The sequence below is a fragment of the Hirundo rustica genome, unplaced genomic scaffold (genome assembly GCF_015227805.2).
Source record: "Hirundo rustica isolate bHirRus1 unplaced genomic scaffold, bHirRus1.pri.v3 scaffold_61_arrow_ctg1_1, whole genome shotgun sequence".
Lineage (NCBI taxonomy): Eukaryota > Metazoa > Chordata > Aves > Passeriformes > Hirundinidae > Hirundo > Hirundo rustica.
The window spans coordinates 87,636-108,841 of record NW_026690661.1 but is presented as its reverse complement, the minus strand read 5'-3'; the positions used below and the strand labels follow the sequence as shown (position 1 = coordinate 108,841).

At 62.5% G+C, this 21,206-nt stretch overlaps 4 protein-coding genes across 5 annotated transcripts; 3 read left to right on the top strand and 1 right to left on the bottom strand.

Moving 5' to 3' along the window:
* Window positions 1-533: 533 nt before the first annotated feature.
* Window positions 534-4,429, top strand: BABAM1 (BRISC and BRCA1 A complex member 1). Of its 2 annotated transcripts, none has more exons than XM_040054221.1 (9): window positions 534-564; window positions 1,108-1,415; window positions 1,681-1,739; window positions 1,981-2,101; window positions 2,396-2,474; window positions 2,958-2,982; window positions 3,117-3,246; window positions 3,423-3,506; window positions 4,107-4,429. In XM_040054221.1, exons 2-9 carry the CDS (start codon window positions 1,137-1,139, stop codon window positions 4,305-4,307), a joined length of 978 nt encoding a protein of 325 aa, XP_039910155.1. In that variant the 5' UTR covers window positions 534-564; window positions 1,108-1,136; the 3' UTR covers window positions 4,308-4,429. The 2 variants fall into 2 exon arrangements, with proteins under 2 accessions (XP_039910155.1, XP_039910154.1); XM_040054220.1 differs by having other exon boundaries at window positions 3,420-3,506.
* A 469-nt stretch (window positions 4,430-4,898) lies between these two features.
* On the top strand, window positions 4,899-8,784 carry ANKLE1 (ankyrin repeat and LEM domain containing 1). Its single transcript, XM_040054250.1, has 8 exons — window positions 4,899-4,909; window positions 5,363-5,444; window positions 5,555-5,594; window positions 5,695-7,254; window positions 7,456-7,618; window positions 7,698-7,857; window positions 8,072-8,201; window positions 8,612-8,784. Exons 1-8 carry the CDS (start codon window positions 4,899-4,901, stop codon window positions 8,782-8,784), a joined length of 2,319 nt encoding a protein of 772 aa, XP_039910184.1.
* A 220-nt stretch (window positions 8,785-9,004) lies between these two features.
* ABHD8 (abhydrolase domain containing 8) lies at window positions 9,005-16,975 on the bottom strand. Its single transcript, XM_040054219.1, has 5 exons — window positions 16,639-16,975; window positions 13,636-14,308; window positions 12,374-12,544; window positions 11,158-11,374; window positions 9,005-10,756 (listed from the first exon to the last, which is right to left on the bottom strand). Exons 2-5 carry the CDS (start codon window positions 14,298-14,300, stop codon window positions 10,607-10,609), a joined length of 1,203 nt encoding a protein of 400 aa, XP_039910153.1. The 5' UTR covers window positions 14,301-14,308; window positions 16,639-16,975; the 3' UTR covers window positions 9,005-10,606.
* A 1,319-nt stretch (window positions 16,976-18,294) lies between these two features.
* MRPL34 (mitochondrial ribosomal protein L34) lies at window positions 18,295-18,983 on the top strand. The gene is made up of 2 exons (XM_040054229.1): window positions 18,295-18,383; window positions 18,476-18,983. The coding sequence occupies exons 1-2, from the start codon at window positions 18,340-18,342 to the stop codon at window positions 18,744-18,746; spliced, it is 315 nt and encodes a 104-aa protein (XP_039910163.1). The 5' UTR covers window positions 18,295-18,339; the 3' UTR covers window positions 18,747-18,983.
* The last annotated feature ends 2,223 nt before the right edge of the window (window positions 18,984-21,206 follow it).

Sequence of the window (21,206 nt, the reverse complement as noted above, 5' to 3'; positions counted from 1 at the left end):
GTGCCCCCTGCCCTCCCCGGTGCCGGGGTGCTGCCGCCTCATCCCACAGAGGGCAGGAGGACCCCACAGCACTTTTGGGGTGCGCAGGAGGATTTGGGGGGCCTGGGAGGGATTTGGGGTGCAGGGGGGACAGTCCAGGGGGGCTGTGAGAAGTGGGGGGGCGTGCTCAGGGGGTGGGTTTGGGGTGTTGAGGGGGGGTTTGGGGGGAGTGGGGCAGAAAGATTTGGGGGGCAGGAGGAGGTTCTGGGGGCGCACTGGAGGATTTGGGGTGCACCTGTCCATTTGGGGTGCAGGTATCAGTTTCCGTGGGGTACACACGACATTTGGGGCGCACATGGATATTTGGGGGGCAGAGGGGGGTGCACATGCACATTTGGGGTGCAGAAAGCGGTTTCTGCGGGTGCACACGATATTTGGGGTGCGGCAGGAGCGCAGCGAGCTCTACGGGAGCATTTGTGGGGCGGGGGGGTCTTTGCCGGGGGTCCCCGGGGACTACAACTCCCAGCAGCCTCCGCGCGGCGCCGCTTCCGGCGGGACGGGGCGGGGCCAGAGCGGCGGCGAGCGGTGAGCGCGGGGGGCGCGGGGGGGATCTCGGGGGTCGGGGGGAATCGGGGGGAGTCTGGGGGTCGGGGGGAATCGGGGGGCGCGGGGGAATCTCGGGGGTCGGGGGAATCGGGGGGGATCTGGGGGTCGAGGGACGAAAACGAACTGGGAGGAGGCGGGGAAGGGGGTGAGTGAGGGGATGGGGGCGTGGGGAGACTTTCGGGGCTCGGGGGGGGGGTTGGGGGGATTTGGGGTATTCTGGGGGGATTTTGGGGGCGAACACGAACCGGGGAGGGTCGTGGGGAAGGGAGGGCGTGAAGGGATGGGGGCGTGGGGCAGGGGCAAGGGAGGAGGGAGGGAAAACCGGGAAGAGAAATGGGGGATGAGTGGGGAGGGGGTCCCGGGAAGCGGGGGAGGGGGCCCGAGGTGTGGGGGACCCCCAGACCCTCCACCCTGCCTGTGGAGCCGCTTCCCACGCAGCAGCAGCCCCCCTGAGCGCCCCGGTTTTGGGGTCCCAGCCACACCGTGACCCCCTGACCCCCCTGATTTTGGAATCCCACCCAGAACCCCCCGTCGGTGTAATTTTCCTGGAGATGGACACGTCGGAGCCGGGCAGCGCTGCCGAGGATGAGGAGGAGAAGGTTCCAGAGCTTCGTCCTCGCACCCGCTCGAACCCCGAGGGCGCCGAGGACCGGGCCCCGAGCGGCCAGGCCGGCGTGGGCAGCCGCAGCGAGGGCGAGGGCGAGGCGGCCAGCGCTGGCCACAGCCCCCAGGCTGGCTCCGGCCACCCGGGCAGCGCCTGGCACGGCCCCGGAGCCACCCCCGCCGAGGTGACGGTGAAAACACCCCGGGTGAACTGCCCCGAGAAAGTGGTGAGGGACTGGGAGGGACTGGGACAGGGTTGGGGGACACTGGGAGGGGAGTGGGAGGGACTGGAGAAGACTGGGAGAGACTGGGGGGAGTGGGAGGGAAATGGGGGGAACTGGGGTGTTGGCAGGGAGGATACTGGGGGTACTGGGATATCATTTAGGAGGGTACTGGGATACTCCCAGTGAGGATACTGGGGGTACTGGGGAGATACTGGTGGTACTGGGAGCTCCGGGAGCTCTCTGGGGGTCTCAGCCGTGCCCCCCCCAGATCCTGTGCCTGGACCTGGCCGAGGAGATGGCGGTGCCCAAACTGGAGTCCTTCAACGGGTCAGTGCCAGCGTGTGCCATGGGGACGTCAGCCCCGTCTGTGCCCTGTCGCTGTCGCTGTCCCCTATCCCCTGTCCTCATCCTTGTCCCTGTCCCCTGTGCCCATCCCTGTTCCCCCTGTTTTTGGGGTCCCTGACCTGGTGCCCGATGGGTTCCAGGTGAGGTTTTTGGGGATTTTGGGGTGCCCTGAGCCGTGTCCCCGGTGCCGGGTGTGATTTTTGGGGTGTTTTTGGGGTGCCAGGTCCCGCAGCAATGCCCTGACAGTGGCACAGAAGATGATCGAGATGTTCGTCAGGACCAAGCACAAGATTGACAAAAGCCACGAGTTTGCCCTGGTGGTGGTGAACAACGACGCCACCTGGGTGGGTACGGGGTGGGCACGGGGACAGGTGGGGCCGGGGGGGGCCTGGGGGCGGTGTGGGGTGCCTAGGGAGGGGTTTGGGGTGCCTGGGGGGGGTTGTGGGTGTCGGGAGGGGATGGGGACAGGGACATAGATGGCACAGGGGACTGGGGTGGGGACGGGCACCAGGAGGGGTCTGGGGGTGCTTGGGTGGGTTTGGGGGTGGCCGGAGGGGATGGACACAGGGTGGGGATGGAGCACAGGGCGGGCCCAGGGCCAGGCCCGTGGCAGCAGGTGCCATCCCGTGCCGTGCCAGCTCTCTGGGTTCACCTCGGATCCCCGCGAGGTTTGCAGCTGCCTCTACGACCTGGACACCGTCGTGTGCCAGTCCTTCAGTATCCGCCTGCCGTGGGTGCCACCGCGGGGACAGGGGTGTCACTGGGGTCACCTCGGTGCCACTGGTGTCTCTGGGGTGCCAGGGGTGTCACTGGGGTCATTGGGGTGTGCTGGGTGTCACTGAGGTGCCATGGTGTCATTGAGGTGCCATGGGTGTCACTGGGGTCACCTGGGTGCCAACAGAGTGTCCTGGGGTGTCCTTGGGTGTCCCAGGGGTGGCACAGGGGTGTCCCAGGAGTGTCCCAAGGGTGTCCCTGGGTGTCCCAGAGGTGTCCCAGAGGTGTCCCAGGGGTGTCCCTGGGTGTCCCAGGAGTGTCCCAAGGGTGTCCCTGGTTGTCCCAGGGGTGTCCTGGGGTGGCACAGGGGTGTCCCAGGTGGTGCCAGGGTGTCCCAGGGGTGTCCCAGGAGTGTCCCAGGGATGTCCCTGGGTGTCCCAAGGGTGGCACAGGCAGTGCCAGGATCAGCCTTGACCCTGCTCTCAGATCTGGACGGACTCTTCAACCTCATGTGAGCATGGCCGGGGGGGAGTGGCACCCTGTCCCTGTCCCTGTCCCTAGGGGTGCCACCCCTACCTCCCGTTCCTGGAGCCCGTGGGTGTCCCTGTGGTGCCACCCTGCCCGTGTCCCTGTCGCTGTCCCCAGCCAGCAGAAGATCGAGCTGCCGGTGACCGACAATGTCCAGACCATCCCTCCTCCGTACGTGGTCAGGACCATCCTGGTGTTCGGGCGCCCGGGCTGCCAGCCCCAGTTCTGTGGGGGCGAGCATGTCAAGGTCCGTGCCAGCCAAAAATGCCCCTTTTTAAACCCAAAATCTTCCATTTCCGCTCAAAATCACTGTTTTCCCACCCCCAAATCCCCCTTTTTCCACCCAAATTCCCCTTTCCCCCCACTTTTTTCCCCCCAAATGTCCCCCGATTTCCCCAAATCCCCCCATTTCCCCCCCAGAAGCTGCTGCAGTGCCCCTATTTCTTCTTCGACGTTGTTTACATCCACAACGGGCTGGATGAGAAGGAGGATGAGAGCAGCTGGAAGGTAAGGGGGGCAAAATTCCTCCAAATTCCCCCCAAAATCCCCCTAAATTTCCCCCAGAATCCTCCCATTTTCCATCCCAAATCCTTCTTTTCCACCCCAAAATCCCCCATTTTCCACTCAAAATCCCCCGTTTTCCACCCAAAATCCCCCATTTTTTCCTCGTTTGTCCCCATTTTACTTTTCTTTTTCCCCCTTTTCCTCCAATTTTTCTCCCGTTTTTCCCCCAAATCCCTGCTTCCCCCCTTTGTGCCCCATGGCAGGATTTGAGGGGGAGATGTGGGGAAAAAAGGGGGAAATGAGGGAAAAAGGAAAAATCTGGAGGAAAATTGGATGGGAATGGGGGGAATTGGGAAATTGGGGGGATTGGGGAGGAAAAAGGGGGATTTGGAGGGAAATGGGGTGGAAATTGCTGGGAAAAAGGGGGAATTTGGGAGGAATTTGAGGGGCAAGGAGGTGTCATCACCAAGGGGGGTGCTGCAAAAAGAGCGGAATTTTTGGGGGGCAATTTTGTGCCGGAATGAGAGGGACAGGAAGAGGGAATTTCTCCGGGTTTGGGGCTTGGAATAACGGGAATTTCCTGCTGCTGCGTCCCCCGGGCAGGACATGTTCAGCTTTTTCGGCAGCCTGGACACCAAAGGCACCAGCTACAAGTACGAGGTGGCGCTGGCGGGGCCGGCGCTGGAGCTGCACAACTGCATGGCCAAGCTGCTGGCGCATCCCCTGCAGCGGCCCTGCCAGAGCCACGCGGCCTACGCGCTGCTGGACGGCGGCGACAGCCCCGACAGCGAGGCCACCGTCTGAGGGGACAGCCCCGACAGCGGGGCCACCGCCTGAGGGGACAGCCCCGATGGCACCCGGGGGCTGGGGACACTGGGGTGCCGCAGCCCTGTGGTGTGGGTGCAGAAAGAAAAGAGTTTTGCTCAGTTGTGGTGTTTTTGTGGTGTTTTTGGGGTGACCTGTTGTGGCCCTGTGTCACCTGTCCCGGTCATGTGTCCCCTCTGGTGGCCCTGTGTCACCCCCAGGTCATGGGGATGGGGGTCCAGTGGATGGCACTGGTGGCACTGGGCGGTGCCAGTTTGGGGACACTGGTGGCACTGGTGGCACTGGTGGCACTGGGCGGTGCCGGTTTGGGGACACTGGTGGCACTGGGCGGTGCCAGTTTGGGGACACTGGTGGCACTGGTGGCACTGGGCGGTGCCGGTTTGGGGACACTGGTGGCACTGGTGGCACTGGGCGGTGCCGGTTTGGGGACACTGGGGGGCGCTGAGTGACTTGTATCCGCCCCCCTGCGTCTGACGTCATCTGACGGACCTGGCGCTGTCGCACTCGGCCGCCTCCTATTGGCTCGCTCTCAGCCAATCGGCGGCAGCGCGGGGCGTTTGAACGGGAGGGATGAGCCGAGCGTAAGCGAGGGGGGAACGGGGATATACCGGGATATCGCGATAGGGACACCGGGAAACGCCGGGATACACCGGCATACACCGGCATAAACCGGGATACACCGGGATATCGGATCCAGGATCCAGGGAGGGGGGCGCAGGGACCGGGGGGGGCAGCGGAGGGGACAGCGGGGTCACGGGGACACACCGGGACAATGGGACCGGAACAGGGCCACCAGCACAGGGTGGGGACACACGGACACTGACGGGGGACACCGGGACCGTGCGGGACACCACGCGACATCAGGGGACACCGGCGCCGCCGAGGGGCCGCTGGCACCGGGGGTGGCACCGGGACCGGGGGGGACAATCGGTGGCCCACGGTGGGGATGTCCCCGAGAGGTGCTGGTGGCACGGACGTGTCCCCGAGGGGTGGCCGTGCCCTGGGGGTGACCCTGTCCCGGTGCCACCACCCAGCTGCTCCCGGGAGCTGCCACCGCTGGAAGTGGCCGCGGCCCGCGGGTGTCACCGCTGCCTCGGGCTCCTGCTGCGGGCACAGGTGAGGGGACAGCGCTGGGGACAGCGACACCCCCGCAATGGGGGACAAGGACAGCTGTGCCACGCCGTGGTGGCCCTGGCAGCGGTGACAGCGCTGTCCCCTCCCCGCAGGAGCCGCTGGCGCTGCAGCGCGGCCGGAGCCCCGCACAGGGTGAGGTCCCCAAGGTGTCCCCTCCTCACTGGGGACAATCCCAAACCCCGGGGGGGCGGGGGGGGCCCGAGCCGGGGGGTGACGTCATCTCTGTCCCCAGAACCGGGGTGGCCCCGGAGGGCCCTGTCCTTCCTGAGCGAGGATGGCAGCGACACCTGTGTGGCCCTTGGGGACATCCCCGAGGCCGCACCCCTCAGCAGCACCCGCAGGTCCCTGCTGGACGAGGCGGGGGACAGCGGCGTCCCCTCTCTCTGGCCGCACTGTCCCCAAGAGCCACGCGGGGACACCGCTGTCCCCCTGCCACCCTTGGCCTCCAGCACGCTGCTCTGGGACCGCGACCAGCCCCAGGAGCCACCCCCGAGCCGCGGTTTGGGGACAAAGACACGAGATCCCTCCAGTCCCGGCCTTGGGGACATGGCTGTCCCCTGTCCCCATTCTGCCGGCGGGGTGTCTCCGAGGCAGCGCCAAGGCGGGGTCTTGGGGACACACGCGGTGTCCCCGAGGTCCCCCCTGCCCCGCGGTGGCTTCAGCAGGCACTCGGTGGCACCTCAGAGCTCGGGTGACATCGCGGGTGACATCCCCTGGGGACGCGCTGCTGTCCCCGACACCGAGGTGACACAGCCGGGGGATGGGGACCCCGCTGGCCTTGGGGACAGCACCGAGAGCTTCGTCACAGTCCGAGAGTCCCTGGGGGGAGCCCCGGGGTGCGCAGCCCCCGCCCCAAACCCCCGGGATTCGGGGGAGGATCTGGGGCCGGAGCGCCCCGGGGCCGCCCCCCAAACCCCCGAGCTCCTTGCCCGGCTCGGGGGCTGCAGCCTCGGGGGCTCCCCGCCCCGCTCCCCTGGCCGTGCCACCCCCCGGGGCTGCGACAATCTTGGGGACCGCCACGTCACCCCCCGGAGCAGGAGCCGCCTGCGGGCGGTGGCAGCGCGGCTCCGCTCCTCCTCCTCATCTTCCTCCTCCTCATCTTCCTCCCCCTCCCTATTCCCGAAGTCCCCGAGAGCCCCCATGGTCGCTGTCACCTCTCCCCCGGGTCGCTGTGTCACCGCAGGGGAGAGGGGCGCGTCCGCTGAGGATGGAGGAGGGACCGGCGGCTCTTGGGGTGACACCCGCGTGGTCTCTGGCTTGTCCCCAAGGGGTGGCGGCGTCCCCAAATCCGGTCCCAGAGTCCTGCGGGGACTTGGGGACAAAGGACACCCTCAGAACTCTCTGCCACCCTCCCGGGGCTCCCCCAAAGTCTGCGCCGGGGTCCGGCCGGTCCCAGGGAACCGGCGACACCCCCGGAAGTCCCCGTGTGTCGCTCGGGGTGTCCCCAGTGCCACCAGCAGCCCCGAGCCCGAGGGCGGCTCTGGGTGTCAGCGCCACTCGCCCCTGGGGACATCCCGGTCCCAGGGGCACCTCCTGGCCCCGGGGCCACCTGGCAGTGCCAGTGGGGACCTGGGGACACCGCCCGTGCCACTGTCACCCGGCTGTGCCACCCGCTGCTCCGAGAGCCACCAGGAGAACGTGACACAGGACCTGGCACCCCGCCAGTGTCACAGCCCTGGTGACACAGATGGCACCAGCAGCCCCGCGGGTGGCACCTGCCAGGGTGGCCGTGTGGCGCTCGGGGACAATCCCGACCCTGTCACCGCCTCTGGACAGCGGGGGTGGTCTCAAGGTGAGTGCAGGGGTGTCACCCTCGGGTGCCACCACAGGGACCCCCCTGAGCCGGCGGGGGTGGGCAAGGAGGGGTTTGGGGTCATGGGGATGGTAATGGGGCTGGGTTTGGGGTTTGGGGCCGTGTCCATCGGGGTTTTCGGGCTCTGCTGACGGGCGCAGCAGCCTCCCCGTGGTGCCCAGCGCTGGCGCTGCCCCGCAGGGCACAGCCCGGAGCTGGTGGCCGCGCTGAGGTCCGGCCGCGTCCCCGACTGCGCCCAGGACGAGCTGGCACTGACCGGACACTTCGAGCGGCCGGAGCACGGCCGGCCCTGGCCCGGGGGGCGGCTCAAGTCCAGCTTCAATTACCTCCTGCTGGACCCCAGGTGCGGGCACCGCTCAGACACCCCCGTGCCAGCGTAGGGGCGGCTCAGACCCCAAAAAGATCCGGGATTTGTCCCTTAGGATCACTCGGGACCTGCCCCGGCGCAGCCCCAGCCTGAGCCCGACCGAGCTCTTCCGGACTTTCGTCACCGCCGTGTTCTACGTGGGCAAGGGGACACGCGCCAGGCCCTGGTGGCACCTGCACCAGGCGCTGGCACAGCACCGGCGTGGGACACAGAGGGTGGGGATGGGAACGGGGGATTGGGAGTGGGGACGGGAATGGGGGATTGGGAATGAGGGCTAGAGCCTGTTGGGGTGGGGATGAGGGGCTGCACTGGGGGGCTGGAGGTCGAGGGACTGGGGCTTTGTGGCCGCGGTGACGGTGCCGCTGTCCCCAGGGCTCTGGGGCTGTCCCCATGCCTTTGTGGCCGCGGTGACGGTGCCGCTGTCCCCAGGGTGGCCCCAAGGTGCGGCGCATCCTGGAGATCTGGGCGGGCGGGCACGGCGTGGTGCCCCTGCAGTGCTTCCAGCACCGTGTGCCTGCCGAGGCCCTCACCCGCGAGAGCTGCATGCTGGAGGCGCTGGGTGAGCCTGAACCAGGCAGGGAGCCTGTGCCCAGCCCCATTCCCAATCCCAACCCCACAGAGCCCGGAGCCTGTGCCCAGCCCCAATCCCAATCCCAACCCCACAGAGCCCGGAGCCTGTGCCCAGCCCCATTCCCAATCCCAACCCCACAGAGCCCGGAGCCTGTGCCCAGCCCCATTCCCAATCCCAACCCCACAGAGCCCAGAGCCTGTGCCCAGCCCCAATCCCAATCCCAACCCCACAGAGCCCGGAGCCCCATTCTCAACCCCAGTACCAATCCCAAATCCCACAGCCTGAAACCCCCCACTCCCCCATTCCCAATCCCAAATCCTAAATCCCCCCATTCCTACCCTCAGGGGGGTCCCAGGGCTGTCCCCGTGGGTGCCCCCTTGACCCGCTGTCCCTGCCAGGCCTGCAGTCCCTGACCAACGCCCGCCGGGGGCCGTGTTACGGCGTGGCCGCGGCCTGGCCGGGCCCGCGGCGCCGGCGCCTGGGTGTGCTGCTGCTGCACCGCGCCATGAGCGTGCTGCTGGCCGAGGGAGAGCACCAGCTCCGCCCTGGGGACATCCCCGGGCCACCCTGAGCGCCCCGGGGTGACACTGAGCACCCCACGGTGACACCGAGTGCCTCAGGGTGACACCGAGCGTCCCAGGCTGTGGCTTCTTTTTTTTTTTTTTTTTTTTTTTTTTGTGAACATTTTTCTTTTCCCCTCAATAAATCCTTTAAAGCCTTCAAATTCTTCCAGGAATTTTTGGGGTCCTGTCCCTGCCCCGCCGCATCCCCAGCACGGAACCGGACACGGCTGGGACACAGCACGGCTTTACTGGGAGGGGTGACACGAACACGGCGGTGGCAGCGGTGGTGGCGGCACGAGGGGACACAGCTGTCACCCCCACAGCCGCCTGGCGTTTTGGGGGGCGTTTGGTGGCGGGTTTGGGGTGCCAGGGGACAATCTGAGCCCAGGGTAAAATTCTCATTATGAGACAGCAGCGGGCGGGGCTGGCACAGGGGACACCTTGGGGACATCAGTGGGGACGATGCGGGGTGCCCCGAGCCCTCTGGGAGCGGTGCCAGTGCCAGCCCCGTGTGGGGCACAGGGACAGGCCGGGGACACCCTGGGGACACTCTGGGGACAAAGAGGGGCGAGGTTTCCATGGGGTCGGCGCTTTCTTTGGTTTAAATGTCGGGGGTTTGGGGTGGGGGGTGACAGGTGGCACCTCCCGGCACTGCGGGTGGCACCGGGGACATCCCGGGCGGCTCCGCCGGTGGTGCCCGGCTGGAAGGGTGGGAACGACGGGATTTGAGCCGGAGGGACGGGATCGGCCGCGATCCGTGCGGGAATCATCACCGCGAATTCCTGGAATCCCCGGGAATCATCCTCGGGAATCATCACGGAGAATCCCGGCAATCCCGAGGGAGGATCCCGGGGTCGGAGCCTCTGGAAAGGCGCGGGGGTGGCCCCGAGGGGCCCTCGGAGCGATGGTGGCAGCGGGGACACGCAGGACGGTCCCAAACCATCATCCCGGAATCAAAATCATCCTCATCCTCCTCCTCCTCACCCCAGCAGGAGCTGCCGAACCCCAGAGGGAGCCCCCAAACCCGGGCGGATCCCAACGCGGAAGAACCTCCGGATTCTCCCTAAAATCGCCCCCAAAAATCCCTGCGGGGACCCTCCCGTGTCGCCCGGTGCCACCTCCGTGTCCCCCCCGTGTCCCCTCCGTGTCGCCGCCTCCTCTCGGTGTCCCCGGAGCTGTCGCTGCGTGCGGGAGTCACAACGATGGGGACACAAAAATCCGGGATGGAGCCGCTCCAGCGCCGGCGGGGGACACAGCGGGTGGCGTGTCCGGGGTTTGGGGACAGGGGGTGGCATGTCCCCTCTGTCCCCCCGGGGTTGGAGACCAGGTGTGACGTGTCTGGGGTGGCCGGGGATCAGGTGTGACATGTCCAGGGTCTGGGGACCGGCTGTGCCATGTCCAGGGTTGGGGACTGGCCACGTCGTGTCCCCGCCGTCCCCAGCCTTCGGGATCAAGTGTGACATGTCCAGGGGCTGGGGACCAGCTGTGCCATCTTGCTGCTGTCCCCAGCCTTGGGGACCGGCTGTACCGTGTCCCCGCTGTCCCCGGGGTTGGGGACCGGCTGTACCGTGTCCCCGCTGTCCTGCCGGGCCGGGGACCAGCTGTGACATGTCCAGGTTTGGGGACCGGCCGTGCCGTGTCCCCGCTGTCCCCGGGGCTGGGGACCGGCCGTGCCGCCTCTCCGCGCTCCTGTCCCGGCGCTGCACATCCCAGCCTGGGGGAGCCTCCTCGCTCCGTGCCCAGGGACACAAACCGGGCCCGTGGCCGAGCCCTGTGCGCGCTCCGCCTCTCCCGGGGGAGCGGCCCGGTGTCCCGGCCTGGCGCTGGCCCTCATTTGGTGTCGCCGTCGCCGTCGCCTCGGGGCGTGTCGGGCTCCCAGAGGACGAACTCGTGCAGCAGCGTGTTCACCGTGTCGGGGCACTCCAGCATCACCATGTGGCTGCCCTCGTCGATCACCTTCAGGAAGGCGATCAGCAGGATCTGCGGGGGGGGGGAGAGCCATCGGGTGACACCCTGAGGGGTGGCACGGGACCCCAGCCCCACAAAGTCACCCCCTGTCCCCTCCCTCAGAGTGGCGGTGCCAGAACGAGCCCCCCTGCTAAGGTGGCGGGAGATGCCAGTCCCCCAGAGTCACTGTTCCCTCCCTGGAGGTGTCCCTGGTCAGGGTTTGGAGCACCCTGGGACAGTGCAAGGTGTCCCTGTCCCTGTCCCTGCCCCTGTCCCTGTCCCTGTCACCCCCCAAGCTGTCCCTGCCCACTCCAGCCTCGCCACCAGAGCATTTCCCCTCCCTCCACCCCCACCGCCCACAGCCGCCATCCAAAAAACCCAAACCCAAACCCAGCCCAGCCCCCGAGCCCCTCTCCGGGGCGGGATTCCCGTACCTCTGCCATCCTCTGGTCCTCCTCGACGGGCACGAACTTGTCGTGCATGCCGTGGACCAGCAGCACGGGCACGGCCAGCTCGGCGTGGTACAGCTCGTCCCCCTCGGGCCAGTACTGGCCGCTCATGGTGGCCCGCAGCACGAAGGACGAGACGTTGAAGGCGTTGCCCTCCTTGAGCAGCTGCTTCTCTTTGGCACCTTGGCGGGCAAAGCCGGCCCTGCCGCGGGGGGACGGCGCGCTTAGCCCGAAATTCGGGGCGTGGGAGCGAGGGCTGACACCCCAGGCCCACAAAACGTCACACTTTGTCACCCCAGGGTGACGCCAGCAGTCCCCAGGCCCCCAGGGTGTCCCCTCCCTGAGCAGTGCCAGGACGAGACCCCTGGGGGATACCAGGATGACCCCAGCCCCACAAGGTGTCCCCAGGGTGACAGTGACAATACCAGGCTGTCCCAGGGCGTCCCATGCTGTCCCCACATTGTCCCCAGTCTGTCCCCAGTCTGTCCCAGGCTGTCCCTGGCTTTCCCCAGGCTGTCCCCATGGTGTCCCCAGTCTGTCCCCATCTGTCCCTGTCTGTCCCAGGCTGTCCCCACATTGTCCCCAGTCTGTCCCCATGCTGTCCCCAGTCTGTCCCTGGCTGTCCCAGGCTGTCCCAGTGTGTCCCTGCTGTCCCAGCTGTCCCCAGTCTGTCCCCAGTCTATCCCAGTCTGTCCCCGCATGTCCCCGCATGCGCCCGCTGTCCCGGGTGTCCCCAGGCTGCCCTAAGTCTATCCCAGGCTGTCCCCAGGCCGTCCCCACGTTGTCCCCAGTCTATCCCAGTCTATCCCAGGCTGTCCCCAGGCCGTCCCCAGGCCGTCCCCATGCTGTCCCCAGTCTATCCCAGTCTGTCCCAGTCTGTCCCAGTCTGTCCCTGCGTGTCCCCGCTGTCCCGGGTGTCCCCAGGCTGCCCTAAGTCTATCCCAGGCTGTCCCCAGTCTGTCCCCACGCTGTCCCCAGTCTGTCCCAGTCTGTCCCAGTCTGTCCCCGCGTGTCCCCGCTGTCCCGAGTGTCCCCAGGCTGCCCTAAGTCTATCCCAGGCTGTCCCCAGGCCGTCCCCATGGTGTCCCCAGTCTATCCCAGTCTGTCCCAGGCTGTCCCCATGCTGTCCTAGGCTGTCCCAGTCTGTCCCAGTCTGTCCCAGTCTGTCCCCGCGTGTCCCCGCTGTCCCGGTGTCACCCACTTGAGGAAGCTCCAGGCCAGGCAGGGGGACAGGCAGTGCAGCACGCAGGGCGGCAGGTTGAAGATGGAGCACAGGCTGGGCTCCAGCGCCGTGGGGCCGCCGCCGTTGATCATGATCACCTTGTGCACCAGGTGCGGGTACTCGTGCGCCAGGAAGGTGCAGAAGGACACCCTGAGGGACGGCGGGTAGCGCGGAATTAGTAATTATATTCGGAATTAGTAATTATATTCATGGTTAGCGTCTGAAAATTGCTTTGCCGTTACGTGGAAGTGAAAACCGTACAAAAGCAAAGCTTTGTAAAATCATGACCTAGGCCTAAATGATGATGTAGTTGCTGCCATTATTATTATATAATTTTAAATTATATTAGTTATATCAATTATATTAAATACATTGATGACGCTAACGGTGTTAATAAGTGGCTTTAAATAATTATTTTGGGGTTACGTGGAAGTGAAAACCGTATAAAAGAAAAGGTTTGTAAAATTAGGCCTACGTAACAATGTAGTTGTTGGCTTTATTATCATTACATAATTCTATTAATTCTATTAATATGATTAATTCTCTTAGTTCTATTTGGAGGTGTCCCTGGACAGGCTTGGAGCCCCTGCGACAGTGGAAATTGTCGGGGTGATCCCGCCCGGATCCGAGCCGGCTCCGGCTCCTCCTCCTGCCTTAGTCGGAGCCCAAGGAGGATCCCTAATCCCGGCTTTATCCTATTTATAGTCCCTGCCCCACAGTGCCCTGTGCCGGGATTATCTGGGCACCGAGAGGAACCCCAGGGGCACTCGGGAGCTCCGAATCCTGGGAAAAACAGGATAAAAATGGGATAAATGGGATAAAAATGGGATAAATGGGAGGAAATGGGATAAAAATGGGATAGAAATGGGATAAATGGGATAGAAATGGGATAAATGGGATAAATGGGATAAATGAGATTAAAGTGGGATAAATTGGGATAAATGGGATAAAAGTCGGATAAAAATGGTATTAAAATGGGATAAAAGTGAGATAAATAGGATAAAAGTCGGATAAAAATGGTATTAAAATGGGATAAAAGTGAGATAAATAGGATAAAAGCGGTACAAAAATGAGATAAAAATGGGATAAGCATGGGCCAAAAATGGGATAAAATGGGACAAAAATGGGATAAAAATGGGATTAAAATGGGACAAATCCCCCAAAACATGAGCCCCACACCCCTGAACCGCGGGACCCGTGGCCGTCCCCGTTTTCCAGGACGATCCCGCCCCCGTCCTCACCCGTAGGAGTGCCCGACGAGGATGTTCCTCCTCTTGGCGTAGCGCTTGAACACGACCCTCATGTCCTCGGCCAGCGCGTAGAAGGTGTAGGCGGCGGCCACGGGCGGCGCGGAGCTGCAGCCGTGCCCCGCCAGGTCCGGCGCCACCACCTCGTAGCCCAGCCCGGAGAAGAACTCCAGCTGCTCCTTCCAGATGTCCAGAGAGCCGCCCACGCCGTGGATGAAGAACAGCACCACGTCGCCGTGCGTGCCCCGGCAGCTGGTGATGCGCTTCTCGCAGTCCACCGTCACCACCTTCTTGGGCTTGCGCTTGCGGCGCTTCCCCGGCGGGGCTCCGGCGGGCTCCTCGGGCTCCGCGGGCTCGGGGCTGCGCGGCCGCGGCGCCCCGGCCTCGCCCAGGTTCTCGATCAGCAGCTGCCCGTTGCGGTAGAGCGTGATGCGGCGCTTGCAGCGCACGGCGCCGCGGCCCGGCGGCTCCTCCGCGGGCTCCGGCGGGAATTCCGCGCGGTCCTTGGGAACGCTGTGGCGGATCCGCAGGATTCTGCCGGGCTTGACCTCCAGGAAGGTGAAGCCGTCGCTGGACTCAACGCTGTCCAGCGGCCCCACGGCGTTGGGGGTCTTGCCCAGCAGGCAGCAGAGGAAGCCGTCGGCGAGGGTGGTCAGCATGGCGATCCCTGCGGAAAGGCGGGGAGAGCGGGGAAATTAGGGAAAAAGGCGGGGAAAAGTGGGGGGAAAAATGTGGGGAAAGCATGGGAAGATGGGGGGAAGGCGTGAGAAAATGAGGGGGAAAAATGGGGGGGGGGGGAAAGTGGGAAAATTAAGAAAAAATATGTGGGACAAACGTGGGAAAATTAGGAAAAAAGATGTGGGGAAATGCGGGAAAAAATGCGGAAAAAACATGGAAAACATGGGAAAATATGGAAAACAGGGATTCAGCCTCAATTCTGGCAGCTGGATGTGGCAATAGGAACCTGTCGGTGATGCCAGTCAGAATTGTGATCCCAGGAAAAAAGTGGGGAATTGGGATTTTTCCCAAATTCAAGCACTGGGGAGCAGGAAAAAAGAACCCCCCCATTTGGAACAAAAAATTCCCCATTTTCCAACAAACGTGGAGCACAGGGAAGCACCGGCCCTGGGAATTCGTGATTTCTTCCATTAAATATGAATATTTATTCCATTAAATTTGAATATTTATCCCATGAAATATAAACATAGCTCTGGTCGGAAGCAGCATCCGAGGTGGGAATGGCAGGGATTGGATTGAGTTAAAATGTAATTAAAATCCTTCAATAAAATAAAATAAAATAAAATAAAATAAAATAAAATAAAATAAAATAAGGAATGGAGGGAGTGGAATTGTCCCGGCTGTTCCCAAAGCTCCTTCCTGGAGCTGAAATCTTTGGATGTTGGAATTATTCTGGGAAAAGCTGGAGGGAATGGGGGCATGGAGGTTGGGAATGGGTTAATTGTGGATGCAGGAAAAAGAAGGCAGTTAATTATTGATGGCAGCGGGAAAAGAGAGCGGGGTCCGAGGGCTGATCCTGCGGGATCGGGACCACAGATCCCAATCCCAAAGGATCCCAGATCCCATTCCTGTGGGATCAGGATCCCAGTTCCCATTCCCGCAGGATCCCAGAGACTGGAGATTCCAGGGATCCAGCTCCATCCCAGGCCTCATTCTCGGGCTTGGGAAGCGAACGATTCCGCCTGTGGGATCAGCAGGATTCCTCTGGAAAAGCTGGATCTGCGTGGATCCCCCCAGGCTGGAGATCCCTGTCCGTGATCTGCCTTTTCCCATGGAAATCCCCCTGAAACCCTGGAATTAAGGCTGGAAAATCCCTCCGGCATCACCAAATCCGTCGCTTCCAGGGATCACTCCCGGCGGGAATTGGAGATCCCGGGGATCCAGCGCCATCCCAGGCCCCATTCCCGGATTCCCGTCTCCACCTCCCCCGCCTGGGCGGGAGCATCCAGGGAGGGACGAGGCTGGAAAAGGATCGGGATGGATGCGGGAAGGCGGGAATGAGGCCGGTTGCCATGGAAACGGGACGGGAGAGGGGGGATTATCCCAATTCCCCCTTCCCGGCCTCATCCCGCATCCTGCCGATCCCGATCCCGGGATCTGGGGATTTCGGGAATGTGGTGCCCGTTATGTAACGGGGATGGCAACGAGGCGGGAATGGCGGGATCCAGCAGAGGCATCCAACAGAGGGATCCAACACTGGGATCCTGACACCGGGGCTGGCACAGGGGACACGGAATGACTTCGGGGACGTGGGAATGGCTCAGGGTTGGGAAAGGGGAGCAAGGAAAGGCAAAGATCCCTGAGGATCAGAGCAGGAAAAGGGAATTACCCCCAAGGCCACCTGTCCCCCTTCCCCCCTTTCGGGAAGCACGAAAACCTCAGGACACGAAGGAGCCTTTGGGATCAGGGGTTGGGAAGCAGGATTTGGAAGAAGCCTTTGGAATGGAGGTCTGGCATTTTGGATAAGGGACAGGCACTGGAATGAGGCACTGGAATCAGCCTTTGGAATCGAGGTTTGGAATCGTGTTTGGGATCAGCCTTTGGAATCAGGCACTGAAATCAGCCTTTGGAAGCAGCCCAGCCTCTCCCCCCGCCACGGGCAGCTTTTCCCGAAATTCCAGCCGGAATTCCAAGGGGATTCGGGACCCTCCCGCAGCAATCCTTCCCCGCCGTTGCATCACGAGGGCAGCTCTTCCTTAAGTTGGATTTCCAGGATAAATCCCCCCTTCCTCCTCCTCCTCCTCCTCCTCCTCCTCCTTCCCCTCCTCCCGCCCTGGGCGCACCTGGAGAAATCCAGGTTATTCAAAACCTCTACAACATCCAACCCCCCTCCTTTCGCATCCCATTTTTTTCCACAACCCCCCCCCCCCGATAGGAAAATTTTCGCATTTTTTGGGTCATTTTCCGCCCCCCTTTGGCGTCAGGACATTCCCGCAGCACCGCAGAGGGGGGAAAAAAAATTTAAAAATCGCCGCTCACCTCATTTATTGCCGAGGGTTGTCGGAGATCGGGATGGGGGCGAAAAAAAATTAATAAAAATCCTGGAATTCCGCAGAATTCCCGATGGGAAAAGCAGAGCAGGCGATGCCCGAGGCGGTGGGAGCAGGGTGGTTAAAATCCCGATTTTTTCCAGGCGTTTTGGAAGGGCGTGAGGGAGGGATCTCTTCAGCTGCGCTCAGCACCCCCTCAAAAAAATTCCCAGTTTTCCCGAAATTCCCGGAATCCGCGCCGCAGCCGCTTGTCCCCCGCTCCATGGGGACTCGGGGGGGTTTGTCCTTGGAGCTGTCGCCATGGAAAGCTCCGAAATCCCTCCTAAGGAGGCGGGACCTGGAGCTGATGGACACCGGGAAGGGCCAGTGACAGCAGCGGAGGGACACGGGGACAGGGACAGGGGACAGGGACACGGGGACGGGGACACGGGGACAGGGATGGGGACAGGGGATGGGGACAGGGGATGGGGACGGGGACACGGGGACAGGGGACAGGGGACAGGGGATGGGGACGGGGACACGGGGACAGGGACACGGGGACAGGGACAGGGGATGGGGACACGCGGACGGGGACGGGGGACAGGGACACGGGGATGGGGACACGGGGACAGGGATGGGGACAGGGGATGGGGACACGGGACACAGGGACAGGGACACGGGGACGGGGACAGGGACACTGGGATGGGGACAGGGACAGGGACAGGGACAGGGGACAGGGACACGGGGACAGGGATGGTTACACGGGGACATAGAAGGGGATGGGGACAGGGATGGGGACAGGGACAGAGGTGGCATTTGGGATGGGGTGGTGACAGTGTGGTGGTTGTGGGGTGCCACAGGCAGGGCTGTGGGGGTGGCAGTGCCACAAACCTGTCACAGGTGCCATGAGTGTGACAGTGCCGCAGTTGTGCCACACATGACGGTGTCATGAGTGTGGCAGTGCCAGGAAGGTGTCCCAGGTGTGGCAGTGCCATGAGTGTGTCCCAGGTATGGCAGTGCCACCAGCGTGTCCCAGCTCAGGTGTCCGCGCCGTCTTTGGACAAAAGGCCAAACACCAAACCAGGGCTGACTTTTGGGTTTATTTTACCAGAACTGAGGTTTGGGAGGGTTCAGCCTCATCCCAGCTGGGACACAAAAACCAGGAGGGAAAAGCCTGGAGCTGTTCCTGCTTTTAGGATAAGGCTGGGATTGATCCAGAAAAGGAAAATCCTGGGATTGTTTGGGTTTGGAAGGACCTTAAACCCCACCCAGTCCCATCTTGGTCCTTCCACTGTCCCAGCTTGCTCCAACCTTTCCTTGGACACTTCCAGGGATGGAACAGGTGCAGCTCCTCTGGCAATTCCATCCCATTCTCTCCCCACCCTCGCAGCCAGGAATTCCTTCCCAAATTTTCCAGTGTGAAGCCATTCCCTGTGTCCTGGAATTCCATCCCCTATCCCAAATCCCTCTCCAGCCCTCTGGGAGCCCTTTTAGGCACTGAGAGTGGTTTTGTGGCCTCTCGCGACAGCCTTGGCGACAATGACAGTCCCCGAGGGGACAAGGCAGCAGTGTTGCTGTTGCCATGGTAACTCCTCCGCGACCCCCCCCCCCCCCGGGGGACTACGACCCCCATGAGCCCATGCAGCGCCGGCTGTGATTGGCTGGGAGGACGGAGCCAATAGAAAGCGGCGTTGTTGGCGGGCGGAGCACAATGGCGGCGTTGTGTCCTGTATGGACGCGGGTCGGGGGTCGCAGGTACCGGGAGAGGAAATTCCAACCTTAAAATTCCAAATTTATCCCGAATTTCTCTCTCCTCATTCCTTGTTATTGCTCTCATTTTCCCCAAGCTTTCCCCTGCTGCGAAATTTTCCCTTCTCGCTGCTTCGAAACCCTCTGGAGCCGCTTCCCAAGACTTCCAACCCCTCCGTTCTCTGCCGCATCCCGGTGCCGGCGTGGAATTCCCAACAAATCCGTGGAAAGGCCCGAGGGAACGAGTACCAGCCCAACAACTGGAAGCGGAAGAAGACCCACGGCTGGATCAAACGGATCAGAACTCCCGGCGGGATCGCCGTGATCCTGCGGCGAATGCTCAAGGGCAGGAAATCCCTGAGCCACTGAGGGACCCTCTGGAATTCTCCGGGAATTCGGGATAACCCGCGGGAGTTCTGCGGGAATTCGGGACGATCCCGCCGAGCCACGGAGGCGGTGCCCAGCCCTGCTGTCCTTGTCACCCTGCGTGGCCTCTGAGGGGTTTGGGGACGCGGTTGTTACTTCAGTTGTTAAATTGTCCTCGGTTTTTCCATGTGTTTATTCCAAGTTTATTTTTGTTGTTGTTTATAAACGTGGGAATGCGGAGTGTGTTTAAATTAACTTCCTGCCTTAATTAGGACGGGAAACTTAACGAGGAAGGGGAAATCTGGCCTGTTGCAGGGTCAGATATTTGGGAGGGGTTGGAAGGATTCTGGGTGCGGAATTAGGGATGGAATTCAGGTTGGCTTCACTCAGCAGCGCCTTCGCTGCTCCGTCCTCCGCGACCCTGGTTGCAGCATCGCCTCTGGGATGGGAGAAAGGGGAGGAATCCTCCTTCATCTCGCCGCGCCGCTAATGAGCCGCTCCTTAATTAACACGCGCCAAACTACAGTTCCCGGTATCCCTCGCGCCGCGTTCCATCCGGGTCCTGCCGCGGTGCGCCCACCCCACCCTTCCGCGCGGGCCCTTCCTGCATCAACCCCTCCTTCCCGCGCATGATTGACAGTCGCGAAGCCCGCTAGCAACGCGGCGCTGCGCGGCGCGGCCCAATCGGGGCGCACGAAGCGGGCGGCCATGACAGTGGGCGGGCCGGGGCGGCTCCTCCCGGCTGGCGGCGGTGAAGATGGTACGTGAGCCCCCCGCCGCAATGGCGCCCCCGGCCCGCCCGCAGCGGCCCGCCCGCGGCTCCCGGGCCCCGCCGAGCCGCCCGCGGCCCTCCCGCTACCGCAGCGGCGGAACCGCCGCCGCCCGCGGCCTGTAGGGCCCGCGCCCGCCGCGGCCCGGGCGGGAGTGGCGGCGCTGAGGGGCTCTGAGGGGGACGAGGAGTCTCCGGGGGTCCCGGGAGTGCCGCGGGCTCGGGGGGCGCTTGGGGCGGCGCAGTGCGGGTGGGGGGCGGCCGAAAGGGGCGGAAGAGGCGTTTGTTCGGTGGAGGGGGTTCAGGGGGCGCCCTGAAGTGAGGGGACCCCGCAAAAGGGCCTGGGCCGTTTGTTTTATGGGGATTAGGGGACACCCTAAAATTGGGCTGAGCCATTTGTTTTATTGGGGGGGACACCCTAAAATTGGGCTGAGCCATTTGTTTTATTGGGGGGGACACCCTAAAATTGGGCTGAGCCATTTGTTTTATGGGGGGGGACACCCTAAAATTGGGCTGAGCCATTTGTTTTATGGGGGGGGACACCCTAAAATTGGGCTGAGCCATTTGTTTTATGGGGGGGTTAGGGGTGCTGGCTGTTCCCCCTTGGAATATTTGGGGGGCGGGGGTTTGGAATATTTTGGGATCCCCCCTTGGATTTCGGAGCTTCCCCACCCGTCAGTTCTGGGGGGTGTTGGGCAGCTCCTCCCCACTCAGGTTTTTCGGGAATTCAGGAATTGGAGCCTCCCCATTCCTGGGATGATCCCTTGGGAATTTTGGGGTGGCAGTTGTTCCATGGGCTTGGATTAAGAACATTCCCAGGTGTCCCAAAGGTTGGGATTTGCAGCCTTGGGATCACCCTGGGAATTTTATCTGGGAAAAGGAAAACCTGGAGCAGCCCAAATCTTGGGGATTTTCCCGCTCAATCCCCGGAATTTGGAGCCGGGTGTGGGCTTGGTTGGATGGACGCAAATCCCGGGGTGTGCCAGCATTCCCTGGGCTCTCCCTGCTCCTTCCCTGAGGGCTTTTTGGGAATTCTGGCTCTCCAGGCAGATTTCCTGAAGGGGCTCCCGGTGTACAACAAGAGTAACTTCAGCAGATTCCATGCGGATTCCGTCTGCAAGGCTTCCGTGAGTGCTCCGGATCCTGGAATTCCTGAACCCCGGAATTCCCACTTCTCACCATTTCCAATCCCGGGATTCCCAAATCCCAGAATTCCTGAATCCAGCATTCCCCATCCCAATGTTCCCAAATCTTGGCCTTCTCCCAGGATTCCACATCCCAATATTCCTAAATACCAGCATTCCCACTTCCCACCATTCCCAATCCCAGCATTCTCCCACCCCATTCCCGTTCCTGTTCCCATTACTGATGGATTTCTTGGAATTCCCATTCCAGAACCGCCGGCCCTCGGTGTATTTGCCCACCAGAGAATTCCCCTCGGAACAGAGTGAGTTTTCCCAGGAAAATCCCACTTTTCCCGAGCTTTATCCTTAAATCTGCGGAAATCACAGAATCCCACCTTCCCCTCTCTTTATTCCCAATATTCCCCCTTTTCATTCCCAGTTTTCCCTTTATTAATTCCCAAGTTTCCCCTTCTTTATTCCCAGCATTTCCTTTCTTTATTCCCATTTTTCTCCTTATTTATTCCTAATACTCCCTTTATTTATCCCAACTTTCCCTTCACTCATCCCCAT

Coding starts and splice junctions, on each gene's coding strand:
- BABAM1 (XM_040054220.1), top strand. CDS start 1,137: ATGGACACGTCGGAGCCGGGCAGCGCTGCCGAGGATGAGGAGGAGAAG. Junction 2,983..3,116: donor GACGGACTCTTCAACCTCAT/GTGAGCATGGCC, acceptor CGCTGTCCCCAG/CCAGCAGAAGATCGAGCTGC. Junction 3,247..3,419: donor GTGGGGGCGAGCATGTCAAG/GTCCGTGCCAGC, acceptor TTTCCCCCCCAG/AAGCTGCTGCAGTGCCCCTA.
- ANKLE1 (XM_040054250.1), top strand. Junction 7,619..7,697: donor TACCTCCTGCTGGACCCCAG/GTGCGGGCACCG, acceptor TTTGTCCCTTAG/GATCACTCGGGACCTGCCCC. Junction 8,202..8,611: donor CTGCATGCTGGAGGCGCTGG/GTGAGCCTGAAC, acceptor TGTCCCTGCCAG/GCCTGCAGTCCCTGACCAAC.
- ABHD8 (XM_040054219.1), bottom strand. CDS start 14,300: ATGCTGACCACCCTCGCCGACGGCTTCCTCTGCTGCCTGCTGGGCAAG. Junction 11,375..12,373: donor CTGGCCTGGAGCTTCCTCAA/GTGGGTGACACC, acceptor CCCCCGCGGCAG/GGCCGGCTTTGCCCGCCAAG. Junction 10,757..11,157: donor AGGACCAGAGGATGGCAGAG/GTACGGGAATCC, acceptor CCCCCCCCGCAG/ATCCTGCTGATCGCCTTCCT.
- MRPL34 (XM_040054229.1), top strand. CDS start 18,340: ATGGCGGCGTTGTGTCCTGTATGGACGCGGGTCGGGGGTCGCAG. Junction 18,384..18,475: donor ACGCGGGTCGGGGGTCGCAG/GTACCGGGAGAG, acceptor ATTTTCCCCAAG/CTTTCCCCTGCTGCGAAATT.